The 13,021-nt window shown below is 49.2% G+C and overlaps 4 protein-coding genes across 4 annotated transcripts; 2 read left to right on the top strand and 2 right to left on the bottom strand.

Annotated features, from left to right (window-relative positions):
- Positions 1-63: 63 nt before the first annotated feature.
- N7457_003390 (S-adenosyl-L-methionine-dependent methyltransferase) lies at positions 64-1,182 on the bottom strand (the record flags this gene model as incomplete). Its single annotated transcript, XM_057174435.1, has 2 exons — positions 64-829; positions 995-1,182. The coding sequence occupies 2 exons, from the start codon at positions 1,180-1,182 to the stop codon at positions 64-66; spliced, it is 954 nt and encodes a 317-aa protein (XP_057034586.1).
- Positions 1,183-1,886: 704 nt separating this feature from the next.
- On the bottom strand, positions 1,887-2,779 carry N7457_003389 (uncharacterized protein; the record flags this gene model as incomplete). The annotated part of the gene is made up of 3 exons (XM_057174434.1): positions 1,887-2,398; positions 2,451-2,699; positions 2,752-2,779. The coding sequence occupies 3 exons, from the start codon at positions 2,777-2,779 to the stop codon at positions 1,887-1,889; spliced, it is 789 nt and encodes a 262-aa protein (XP_057034585.1).
- Positions 2,780-3,000: 221 nt separating this feature from the next.
- On the top strand, positions 3,001-4,019 carry N7457_003388 (SDR family oxidoreductase; the record flags this gene model as incomplete). Its single annotated transcript, XM_057174433.1, has 2 exons — positions 3,001-3,450; positions 3,504-4,019. 2 exons carry the CDS (start codon positions 3,001-3,003, stop codon positions 4,017-4,019), a joined length of 966 nt encoding a protein of 321 aa, XP_057034584.1.
- A 1,114-nt stretch (positions 4,020-5,133) lies between these two features.
- Positions 5,134-12,960, top strand: N7457_003387 (putative polyketide synthase; the record flags this gene model as incomplete). The annotated part of the gene is made up of 3 exons (XM_057174432.1): positions 5,134-5,769; positions 5,829-12,485; positions 12,541-12,960. 3 exons carry the CDS (start codon positions 5,134-5,136, stop codon positions 12,958-12,960), a joined length of 7,713 nt encoding a protein of 2,570 aa, XP_057034583.1.
- Between the last annotated feature and the right edge of the window lie 61 nt (positions 12,961-13,021).

The raw sequence follows: 13,021 nt of genomic DNA, 5'->3' as shown, positions 1-13,021 counted from the left end.
CATGTTTTGCTATCATAACAAGAAATTAATTCCAATTAAGTAAATCGCACCTGTTTTCTGGAGCTAGATCCTTTGTAACTTCACGGAAAGATATCTGGACCCAATAGGACGAGTCCAGTCAATCCGAAGAAGCCGTCTGAACAAAGCTTCACTAAGTGTGTCCAAGAGCCGTTGATCTGTATCCTCTTCTTCTGTATTGTCGAGATTCCGGGCACGTCTTTCAAAGAGGCGGATTATATTGATAGTAGAGTTCGCCGCAATAGCGAGAGTCCAGTCACATAATGTCTTTGCGCAAGGAATAAGAACATCTTGATCAAAACTCGTACATGTATCTGAAATGAGTGACTGAGCTCGTGCCGAAGCGGGATGCACAACGTCTTGCTCAAATAGATCGACAATCTGCCAATCTGCCTCTAGCTCCTTGAGGATAGTATCTACATCCTCTCGCTTTCTGAAATATACCGGTTCCTGATATGCAGCAGCAGTGGGTCGACCGGCAACATCTTGTATAGCGCCACGGAGTGCTTGGATAGGAGAATCGAAGTTCAATTCCCCGTCGATAGGGAGGCACAAGAGTAGAGTTCCGCCGGGCCGCACTTCCACGTGCCGATGTTGAAGGAAGCACGTGAGATCTTTCATTGCCGCAGCGCAAACCTCTTCCGCGGGCAATGGGGTCTCGCGGGCGACTTGCAAGCATGGGAGCCAGTTTAGAGAGCTCGTAGAGACACCTATGTCTACCGAGCCCGCTGGAAGGACCTGCTCATAGTAGCTTTTTGGTGCCATCAGAGGTAAAACCCGGGGTCCCTCGAGAGTATTAGCTGTGAGCGAGCTAGAGGAGATAGCTGAACATAGACTGTTAAAGTCATTGGAACAGGTGTCATTGAAAATGATCGTTGCGGTTGAGTAGGATGACAAGCAAGCTACTAAACTTTCAAGGAAGATGATTCTAAATTCTCAGCAGATCGCAACAATCAATATCAATATTGAAACTTACGAATTGGAGCCCTCTGAACATCCGTAGTCGGCAATTGTGACATTGGAGCCAGTCTGGGATACCGTGACTGGTAGAAGTTTGAAACAAGTGCTCAAAGCACGACGTTGGAATTGTGAATTTTCATTGTAAACTCCGGCTCCTCTCATAGATACCGGAGTATTCATAGTCTTAAACGTTTCGTTTTCCATACTGCCTCTAGTGGGGGTGAAATGGGGTGAAATGGGTGGATCAGGCAAAATGCGCTTGTAATAGTCACTTTCTCAAGTCAATGAACAATGTGGCCTTTTATGGGAGTTTAGCCCTTCAAATACAGGACTTCTTCTCATTTGAGAAGTCCAAATGATTGGCCAGCGATGTGATTCCAAAATAAACACGAAGTACGACGCCCATGAATAACTATTTTAGGAAAGACAGCTGCCTATCGTGATATCATAAATGCCTCATGCAGGATTTTCATTTTCTATGAAGTTCCTCTGGTGATCGCCTCAAACCCTCAACCCCTCCACAACAAGTCGTAGCCATCCTGGTGTTAGACAGACTGAGCGTGTGTGCTAGTTCTTCCTGGACTATAAAGTCCCCAGTTTTTCTAGCTTCTGAGAATTATAGCTTCTGCTTCTTCTTCTTCTTCTTCTTCTTCTTCTTCTTCTTTCCCTCTCTCTCTTCCCCAATAGCCTCGAGAGAATGGCCTAGGATTAGAGTAGAAAATCGTCTCTTGAAAGGTACTCAAAGTGAAAAACTAGAATACTCCAGTTCGCTTCGATGCTGATTATACCAAAACTGATACTTGCTTTGCATCAACTTCTTCTCACTCTCCCGAATCCACTTCATACGTCGCTATTGAAAACATGCATCAAGAGCCGGACCATTTCAAAGCACTCTTTGAATCGCCCGATCACCATGGTTGGATTGGCGACAAATATTCTCGCACTACCTTCCCAACCTCTTCGTCCCGCTTGCCCTCCACAACTCGACGAATAGTCTCGCCCCCTATTTTGGGATCTTGCGCCCCCAACCTCTTCAATGTATCGGTGTTCCCCCCAAGAGAGGTCGCCATTAAGCCCGGAGAGACCGCCCACACTTTCACACCGTCGTTCTTTAACTTATTAGCCCACTCCACCATCAACATATTAAGCCCTGCTTTTGCTGATCGATAGGCAACAAACGGGAGCATCTTGGGTGATTCAGCTGACCGGGAGGGAATATTTGAATCATTGGGACCAGAAGCCTCATGCAGAGAGGACAGGCCACTCGTAATAAACAATAATCTCGGGTCTTGTGATTTGAGCAGGAGAGGAAGGAATCTGATTGTCATCATGTGTGCACCCGTGACATTAACATCCCAGGACCTGTTCCATGCCTGGCGGGTGGTCATGCCTCGATCAATACAGGAATCGAACAAAGCGCCTGCATCAGGTCAGTTTGGTTTGATTTAGTTGGGCAACTCCGTGGTACGAACCGACATTATTGATCAGACAGTCAATCCGATCGTACTTGCCTGCGATTTGTTTGAAAGCTGCATCGATGGATTCATCGCTCTCGACATCTACCACGAACGGCTCTACGGTATTCTGTAACGATAGGGTGGCAAGAGTCTGGCAGGCAAGCTGACCCTTTTCAGCATTGCGAGTGCCAAGCAGGATATGATATCTCCGATCAGAGTGGTAGAGCGCTTTGACAGTCTCCAGCCCAAGACCTGTGTTCGCGCCTAATAGACAGTCAGTGGTGCATTCGATATTGACTACATGAGCTGTATCTACCTGTGATAACGATGATTTTGCAGGGCATTTTTGAATCTGCTTGTGGGTTCAGTCTAGTTTGACAAGGAGAATTACTGCATACCGGCAGACTATATGACTGGTTGACGGATGCTGATGGGTAACTCGAACAGAAACGTATCTCCGAGAGCATGGAATTAATAACCCCGGATCAAATTATTTAAAGCCTCGTGATATATTACCCGAAGGGCTGTCACTGATTACCGTTTGAGTGATGCATACAGGGCCAATATGAGCGAAATTCTGGTCATCACTTGCCCCAGCGGCAAACAATCCAGTCGCTTGATTCCTCTCTTATACAAGCAAGGGAAATTTCGACTCCGACTCGCCGCACACTCTGCTACTTCGGCCAAGAAGCTGGAAATATCTTACCCCGAGGCGGAAATCGTGATAGCTGACCTCCAGTCGCTATCCGACTGTCGTGGGCTGCTACATGGTGCGGTGGCCGTCAATGCCATTCTGCCTAGCTTGCACTCTCGCGAAAAAGAGATTGGATTTAATCTCATCGATGCGGCTGTCGCAGAGTCGTGTCGCGAAGGAAATACCTTCAAGCACTTCGTTTTGTCCAGCGTTCTGGGAACTCAACATCGTGGTCTACTCCAGCATGACTCGAAGAGCTATGTCGAAGAGCGACTGTTGCTCAGTCCACTAGACTGTTGGACAATACTGAAGCCGGGAAATGTGAGAGTTCATGATGTTATTGATTCAATGTTTCTTACTAAGAAAACTGACAGTTTCTCGATGCCTACCCCGTTGCATCCCTCGCTTCGCAAGAGCAACCTATCCTGGAAAAATGGTGGAAGCCCGAGCAACCAAATAGCGTAATTGCTCTTGACGATCTTGCTGCTGCGTCGGCAAAGGTTCTCAATGAGCGTGAATCCCACTACCTAGCTGAGTATCCACTTGTATCGACTCTGCCCATCTCAGAGACAGATATCATCAAGATCATCGAGAAGCGAATTGGGAAGTCTATTGAATTGAAAACGCCTTCTTTTGATACAGGGGTCACTAAACTTATCAGCACCCTATATGGTGGACCTGAGAAGGGGGAAGGGGAAATTGGACTCGGTCGCTCAAGTCCTGGTGATCTACGTGGGGACCTCGTTCGAGATGCTGTTGAGCATTTGATTATGTTTTACAATCGGCGTGGGCTGAAGGGGAGCCCAAATGTGCTGAGATGGCTCTTGGGAAGAGAACCAATTACAGTAGAGACATGGGTGGACAATGTTGCGACGAAGGCTGGATGTTGAGATCCATTTCGTTCTTCTGCTTAAGTCTAGTATAGTTTGATTCAACAAACTTGTGGTCGTCAAATAGATAGCTCTATATCTGAGTACTTCTGATGTCATCCATCTTCAGTATAGGTGATCTCTCTGCTAAGAGCTAGGTATGAATGATGTTAGGTCCTACAATGGCAATTCCAACAACTTAACTTGAAGCAATTGCATATAGATGCTTATACGGGCGGTTATTTCCCGGGATTTCTCCATGTCAGCAATTAGGCCATAGAATGGGGGATATTGGAAGACCGTTTCTGGAGTATTAGAACTCCCCGACCCATGAAACTGCCGAAGCAAAGGTAAAGCTCCTCTCTCTCCCCGCATTGTTTAGGTCAGTTTCCCTCCGATATCATGTTTCATGCCCTAGCTAAAGCCTCGAAGATTGCAACCCCCCAGTAGACACTGCGGACCACTACCCGGGCCGAGGTATTGCCCACCTGTGCCCTACCTAAACAAAGCAAGCAACAGGCTCAACTTGCTTTTTACTAATACTAGTTTAGCTAATCGCCATTGATACATTCAACAATAGCACCTACCGTCAGTGAGAGCCGGAGTTTTGATTTCTCGCTTACACTCGTTTCTATGGCTGAACTCTCTCCAGTGCGTCACATCATTTGAGACAAACCCTTTGGGAGACTAATCATTAAATGATTAAACAGAAAGAATCAGCACCGGGAACACAAGAAGTATATATTTTGTACCATGACATTTATCGCGAAGACCATTGGTTAACATCATGGTCCGACCTAGGAGTGCGGCCGAGGAGCCAATCTTATGCGTCTGTCAGATCCTCCCTCACCAGTGAGTAAAATAGTATTTGGTGAGCGTCAGCCTAATCGGAGTTTTTAAAGCCCTTAGATGCGGATCGAGGAGGCACACACAGCTTCAAATCATTCTATTGTTCAGAGAGAAGTTGCCTAAAATGTTCATATATTTAGATGCTAGTCCCCAAATAGAGTACATGCAGAAGGTACAAAGAAAGGTACTACTTCAACATATTCCCGGACAGTATTCAACATTTCTCGTTTTGGATTCCTCCAGTTTTAACCAGTGATTTCATTCACCAAGCTATCAGTCCTCCAAAATGGCCGATCTGAAATCCACCACGCTTACCCTCATTTTTGGGCCCCAGGATCCAGATATCAGTGGCGAACAATTGGACGATCTTCGAACAGCCCTGCTCGAATCACCGCGTTTTCAATGGATGATAGATCTTCTGACAAACTTAAAACCAGAGTGGTCGACAATCGCTACTGCTCATCCTGAACTCCAGGCTTTCCAGGGTTCGAAGTACCTGCAGATACTGGGCGAATGGATGAGAAGGGGTGTATTGCCTCCGAACATATTTCCAATGCCCAATGTTTTGGTCACTCCGTTGGTCGTCATAACTCAATTGGTGCAATATACCAAGTTCGTCGAACAAATCAACCCAAAGATCATGCGAGAGGATGCTTTGAAGGGGGTATTGAAGATTCCCACCGAGACAGCGGGTTTGTGCACTGGGCTGTTGAGCAGTGCTGCTGTTGCTAGCTCGGGAAGTCTTGCAGAACTCGAAAAATATGGAGCGACTGCCATCCGAATGGCGATGGCGATCGGCGCCTTAGTCGATGCCGGAGACTCGGAAATTGAAGATGGCGATAAATGGCAGTCGCTTGCTGTTGGTTGGACGACCCAGACAGGGGAGATGGAGTTGACTAGTATTGTGGAGCATTTTCCCGGGGTATGTCGATTGCTAATGCCAAAAGCGAATGAATATTAATGGCTGACTTGATGATTCAGGCTTATATCTCTGTCATTTCCGAGGCCCGCCTGGCCACCCTCACTATTCTGAAGAAAGACACGGATAGAATTCAAGAGGCATTGAAGAATTCCGGTTTCATTTTCACAAAGACAACACTTCGTGGACCCTTCCACTGTGCGCGGCGCAAGGAACATGCGACAGCTCTTTTGAATTTATTTGACTCAGAGTCGACTTTCCATTTTCCGGCCAGCTCGCAGCTCGCCTTCAAGACACGAGAAGCCAATGGCTCTCGATTCTGCGACAACGATAGACTTCACCAGATGGCCACTTGTGCAATGCTGACAGAGCAGGCCAATTGGCACAAGCTATTCAACACACTGCATGATTCAACTTCCCTGGCTGTGACCTTTGGGAGCCAGCGTTTCGTACCGCAGTGGTTCCTCCGCAAGCTCGGTCCTAACTTGTCATCTGCAGCCGATCTCGACATACAGGCAAATATTTGCCCTGCCCCGATGTACGCTCTACTAGACCCTGTCCCAGACTACTCGATTGCTGTAGTCGGTATGGCTTGCCACTTCCCTGGCGGCAGAGATCTAGATGAGTTTTGGCAGACTATCTGCGCGGGAGAATCGCAGGCACGCGAGGTCTCCGTGGACAGAGTGAACTTCGAGCACGCGGCCTGGAGAGATAGCAAACCTGGGAAAAAGTGGTATGGAAACTTTGTCCAAGATTGTGATATGTTTGATCATAAATTCTTTCAAAATAGTCCGAGGGAGGTTGTATCGACAGACCCTCAACACCGGCTGATGCTGCAGGTTGCCTACCAGGCTGTGCAACAATCTGGATATTTCAACAAGCGGAGGGCAAGTCGAAATGTTGGATGCTACGTTGGAATTGGAGTCACAGACTATGAGAATAATGTCGCGTGCTATGAACCCACGGCATACACCGCGACAGGAAATCTCAAATCCTTCGCTGCCGGAAAAATCAGCCACTTCTTCGGTTGGAGTGGACCGGGCGTGACGATCGATACGGCCTGCTCTTCCTCCGCCCTGGCAGTCCACCACGCATGTACTGCAATTCTGAGCGGCGAGTGTGTTGCCTCCCTTGCCGGGGGCGTTAGTATCATGACGAGCCCCGAATGGTATCAGAACCTAGGCGGTGCATCCTTCCTCAGCCCCACCGGGCAATGCAAGCCATTTGATGCAGCCGCAGATGGCTATTGCAGAGGAGAAGGTGCGGGCGCCGTCTTCCTGAAAGAATTGTCAATTGCTCTTGAAGAGGGCGACCAGGTTTTGGGTGTTATCAGGGGATCTAGTGTGAACCAAAACGAAAATTGCTCTGCAATCACTGCTCCGAGTGTATTATCTCTCAGCAAAGTCTTCAGCAGTGTGCTCCGAAAGGCGAGGCTGGATCCAAAGCAAATCACAGTAGTCGAGGCGCATGGCACAGGGACACAAGTTGGCGATAAAGCGGAATATGATAGTATCCGCAAAACATTGGGTGGCCCTGGCCGAGCGCAACCGCTAAATTTGGGATCCGTTAAGGGTCTTATTGGCCACCTGGAGTGTGGCTCTGGCATCGCTGCACTGATAAAGGTGTTGTTGATGATTCAACACGGCTTTATTCCCCCACAACCTGGTTTCCGTACGCTGAATCCGAAATTGAAGGCTCTACCATCGGACAACATTGATATTTCCAAAAGTCTCAAGCCATGGCAAGTGGAATTTCGTGCAGCCCTTCTCAACAATTACGGCGCCTCAGGCTCAAATGCATCACTGATAATTACCCAGCCGAACCAAGCAACGTGCGAAGATGCAGATTTGGAAGCCTCTATCGCATACAAGCGGCCATTCTGGTTTTCAGGTTTCGACAATCAATCATTGCGATCATATGCAGGGAAGATGTCCCGATTCCTTCGATCCAGAAAGAAGAACGTCCCTTGCTTCTCGATCCCTAATGTATCCTTTCAACTATCTCGGCAGTCGAACCGCTCGCTGGGAGAGGCGCTTATATTTAGCTGTTCCTCAATTGATGACCTTGAAGCAAAACTTGGCGCTTTTGCAGACGGGCATGGTGAGTTGATATCGACGGCTAGGAGAATGGCATCAAGGCCAGTGATTCTCACATTTGGCGGCCAACGATCCAATTTTGTCGGTCTCGATCGAGAAGCATACGACTCTTTCCCACTGTTGCGCGGTCATCTTGACCGATGTCACCATATCTGCCTATCTTTAGGGCTGGGAGGAATGGTACCCGCAATCTTTGAACGGACCCCGAGAAAGAGTATTGTAGAACTGCAAACCATGAAATTTGCTCTACAGTACTCCTGCGCGAGAAGTTGGATTGATAGTGGCGTGCAGGTCTCAGCGCTAGTAGGTCACAGTCTCGGTGAGCTCACGGCAATGTGTGTCTCTGGCGTGCTTTCGCTCGAACATGCATTGAGGATAATCTCGGAGCGAGCGCGTGTCATTGAAGCGAAGTGGGGCACAGAGAAAGGACGCATGGTAGCCGTTGAAGGCAATTTGGAGGATGTGCAAGGGCTGTTGAAGTTGGCGAACGCTGCCTCGCCAGTCCCTGTCAATATCGCCTGCTACAACGGCCCTCGCAACTTCACCTTGTCTGGCACATCCTTTGCAATGGAGCGTATCAAACAGACAATAATTGCCACTCCCGCCTTTTCTAACATCAAGACAAAGGATCTTGAGACTACCCATGCTTTCCACTCCTCCCTAGTGGATGATCTGATTCCTGAACTTGAGAAGCTGGGAGAATATGTGATATTCCGGAAACCAGTTCTTCACCATGAGCGAGCAACTCAAGAGACTGCTAGCGGACCCCCAGTGTTCACAGCATTTGCTTCTCATATGCGAGACCCAGTCTACTTTGGAAACGCAGTAGAAAGGCTTGCTGAGAAATACCCTTCGAGCATCTGGCTCGAGGCAGGCTCGGGCTCAGGAGTAACAGCGCTTGCACACAAATCCATCAAGTCTAACGGCATGATCTTCCAGTCTATCAACATCACAAGCTCAGGGGCTGTTCAGAACATCACTGATGCGACAATCAACCTGTGGAAGGCGGGGCTCAATATCTCCTTCTGGGAGCATGTCGAACCTGCAGTCAACTACCCCATCCTTTTGCTTCCACCATATCAGTTTGTCAGGTCCAGACATTGGCTAGATCGTCGGAAACCGGAGGTAAAGCAAATCGAGTTGGTCATGCAGGCACCCGAGACACGCACCACTATGTGGTCGTTCATTGGCTTTCAAGACTCTGCCAAGATGCATGCGCGTTTCCAGATTTACACCGAATCAGAAGAATTCCAGACTCATGTTGGGGCCCATTTCATTGCACAAACAGCCGCAATTTGCCCCAGTATGGTTCAGCAGGTCATAGCCCGTGATGCGCTGGCAAGTCTGGTTGAGGACCTAAGTTTACTTCCTACTCTTGAAGGCATGGAGAGCGAGTCCCCCCTTTGTCTGGATGGGTCAAAACAGGTCTGGCTCGATGCAGAGAGGGGTGATAACAACCCGCTGACCTGGTATTTCCGTATTACCAGCACAGAGCGCGAGGCCCTGGAGACTATACAGCATGTCTCAGGCCGCATAACATTCCAGTCGTCTGAGGATATTAGTCGGATCTTTGATACCTATGAGCGGCTGGTTGATCACAAGCGGGCTCTCGGTTTGCTCGACGGGGAAGAGTCTGACCAAGTCATCAAGGGTAGTCGGAACATCTATAGGATGTTTGCCCCAGTGGTAGACTATAAAGCCAATAGCTACAAGGGGCTGCAGAAGCTTGTCTCCGCTGGAAACGAGTCTGCGGGACGCATACTGAAGCAAGATCCGCCACAAACCCTTCTCAGCGTTGGTCTGGGTGACAGCTTCTGTCAAGTGGCTGGAGTCTTCTTGAATTGCATGACGGACTGCGATGACGGCAAAATGTATCTGTCTAATCGGTCTGATATGTGGATGCGTTCACCCAGCTTCCCAATTGATGTAAGACCAGAGCGATGGGACGTATATGCGCGCCACCAGAGATCGCCAAAGGGGTATTTGAGCGATATATTTGCCTTCGATGCTGACAGCGGTAAACTAGTATGGGTAGTCTTGGGTCTTCAATTTGTTGAAGTATCGATTTCCGGCATGTCCCGACTCCTAACCAAATTGACTGAGGCTCAACCTGCGCAGCAGGCAGTCATCGCTGCAGCGGTCAGACCAGGCACGCCCTTAGCCGAACCCTTTGCCAAAAGGATCCCCCCAGCCCATGTTTTCATAACCACTCCGCCAACTAGCATCACTGAGCCCGACAGCCAGAAGGCCATCACAAAAAAAGAGGAAGACCCTGACATTCTCGGTGGTGTTCGGAGTTTGTTGATGAACTTGTTGGGGCTTGATGCGGATGAGATACAACTTCATTCCGACCTCGTCGAGCTGGGCATTGATTCTCTCCTAGCCATGGAGGTGGCTCGGGAAGTTGAGAAAAAGTTTGAAACCAAGTTTGAGCTCGAGGAGCTCATGGACATGACAGATGTTCGGAGTCTGGTTAATACTATTCGAACTAGCAAGGGAATAACAGCAAGCTCTGACTCCTCCCCGGGGATAGATGGAGACCGTAGTGATGAGCTTGTTATGACATCCTCGGTCAGTGACTCCATCGCTACCCCAGGAGGAGATGTTAATGGCGACATCCCTGGGATTTATAAGACAGGGGAAATTCAACTCTCGGCCCGCCGCATCACCGATATCTTCACAGAGACAAAATTACTCAGCGACCAATTCATCGAAGAGAATCAGCTCTCTGGATATTGCCACCACGTCCAGCCGAAACTAACGGAGTTGGTTGTTGTATATATCTTGGATGCCCTGGACCAAATGGGATGCTCGCTTCGCTCTGCGCTGCCCGGGGAGACAATCCCCCAAATCCCTCACCTCCCAAAACATGACAAGGTCATGGCTGTCTTTCGAGACTTGTTGGAAAAGGCCCGTCTTGTGAGTGTTCAATGCTCCACAATGACTCGGACAACTATTCCGGTCCCATCTAAACCCGCCTCCAAGTTGCTGCAAGAGCTCCTGCATGAATATCCCGAGCATTACTATGATCATATGCTCACCAGTCTGACGGGTACCAAGCTAGCAGATTGCTTGACCGGGAAGTTGGAGGGTATACATTTGCTGTTCGGCTCTCCTGAGGGACGAGAGCTGGCAGCGGGTATGTACGGGAAGTCCCCCATCAATATGGCTTGGCTGCGACAACTGCAGCTTTTCTGGGAGCAATTTATGGCTCAAGTCCCAGCGCACTGCGAGGAACCTCTCCATATCTTAGAATTGGGTGCAGGCACAGGCGGCACGACGGCGGCACTATTGCCGCTTCTTGCGCGGTCGGGTATCCCTGTGAGCTACACGGCCAGTGATATCTCACCTTCGCTAGTTGCTGGACTTCGGAAGCGCTTCAAAGAGTACCCATGGATGCGGTTTGAGGTGGTGGACATTGAAAAGGAAGCCCCTGGTAAACTTCTGGAAAGTCAGCATATTGTGCTAGCAACGAATTGTGTCCATGCCACGCACAATCTGGCAAAAACCACCAAAAATATTCATAAAATGCTTCGTCCAGACGGCTTCCTTACCCTACTGGAAATGACCGAGCCACTACCTTGGGTTGATTCGGTCTTTGGGCTGGTTGAAGGGTGGTGGCTATTCAATGATGGTCGTCATCACGCGCTTGTTCAGCCAGAGATTTGGGAAAAGACCCTACACGGCAGCGGATATGGGAAAGTTGAGTGGACCGATGGCGATTTGCCTGAAAATTCCATTCAACGGCTTATCATAGCCCTTGCCTCGCCTGAGAAACACAGCCGGGTATCCGAGTTTTCCCTTCCACCTTTGAAGACCCCGGCTGACTTCTCTGCCCGTCAAATAGTAATCGACTCGTTGGTTCACAAACACATCGATGGCTTTGTGGCCCCGAGTTTGCCTCCCATTGGTAAAAGTACGCGCCGTTGTGTACTAGTCACAGGTGCCACGGGGTGTTTGGGTTCTCACATCGTCGCCCACCTGGCCGAGCTGCCCGATGTGCGAAGAGTAATCTGCCTGAACAGGGGACGCGATTCAGACGCAGCCGCACGACAGCTTGAGGCTTTGGAATTGTGGGGTCTCCTCGATGAAAACATTTCGAAATTGGATGTCATAGAAACTGACTCGTCAGCGCCCACCCTTGGTCTCTGTCCCCAGAAATACCAGTATCTTGTCAAGAACGTAACTGATATTGTCCATAATGCGTGGGCTATGAGCATGACGCGTCCGGTGCGTGGATTTGAACCCAAATTTAAGGCCATGCGCAATCTGATTGATCTGTCTCGTGCCTGCGCGTCGGAGGGGCGAAAAGTCGGATTCCAGTTTATTTCCTCCGTCGCGGTCGTCGGATGTCACCCGTTCCTAAGTGGTCAGGCAAGAGTCCCGGAGCAAAGAGTCACCGTCGAGTCGGCGTTGCCGATGGGATATGCCGATGCCAAGCTTGTCTGTGAGCATATGCTCGACAAGTCTCTGCACCGGTATCCTGAGTCCTTTCGCACGAGTTCCGTGAGAGTAGGACAGATCTCGGGATCTAAAGTGAATGGCAACTGGAATCCCGTGGAGCACCTCGTGCATTTAATCAAGTCGTCTCACACGCTCGGGGTGTTCCCAGCTCTCGATGGAGTATGTCTATTCAACTCCTTCACTCCCCCTAAGCTTTAGTCTAACATTTCCTTAGGTTCTGTCCTGGTGTCCCGTTAATGATGTGGCTGCCACTTTACGAGATCTACTCCTAGGAGATCAGCCTGTGTACCCTATCTACCACATCGAGAATCCAGTGCGACAGCCGTGGCCCGAAATGGCCGTCATTATTTCAAAAGCACTGAATATCCCCCCGACTAGTATAATTCCATACGAAGAATGGCTTCATAGCGTGCGTCAATTCCCACCCAGCTTGATGGCCTCCGAAAATCCTGCGGCGAGGCTGGCGGACTTCTTCGAGATGGATTTTGTGCGCATGGCCTGCGGTGGCGTGATACTCGACACAGCCCATACCAAAGAGCATTCTGAGACATTTAGGGGATTGGGTTCGATTGATGAGTCCTTAGTTAGGAAGTATATTCAGGCGTGGAAGGAATCTGGGTTCTTGCATTCATAACTCTTCGAGGTAGCCTGTGTTCATTTACGTCGACGGCTAGTCTGATGTCATTTACACCAAT

This window comes from Penicillium paradoxum (genome assembly GCF_028828445.1).
Source record: "Penicillium paradoxum strain IBT 22861 chromosome Unknown utg000003l_segment0_segment0, whole genome shotgun sequence".
NCBI classification, from domain to species: domain Eukaryota; kingdom Fungi; phylum Ascomycota; class Eurotiomycetes; order Eurotiales; family Aspergillaceae; genus Penicillium; species Penicillium paradoxum.
The sequence above is the reverse complement of the archived record's forward strand: the minus strand, read 5'-3'. Positions and strand labels throughout refer to the sequence as shown.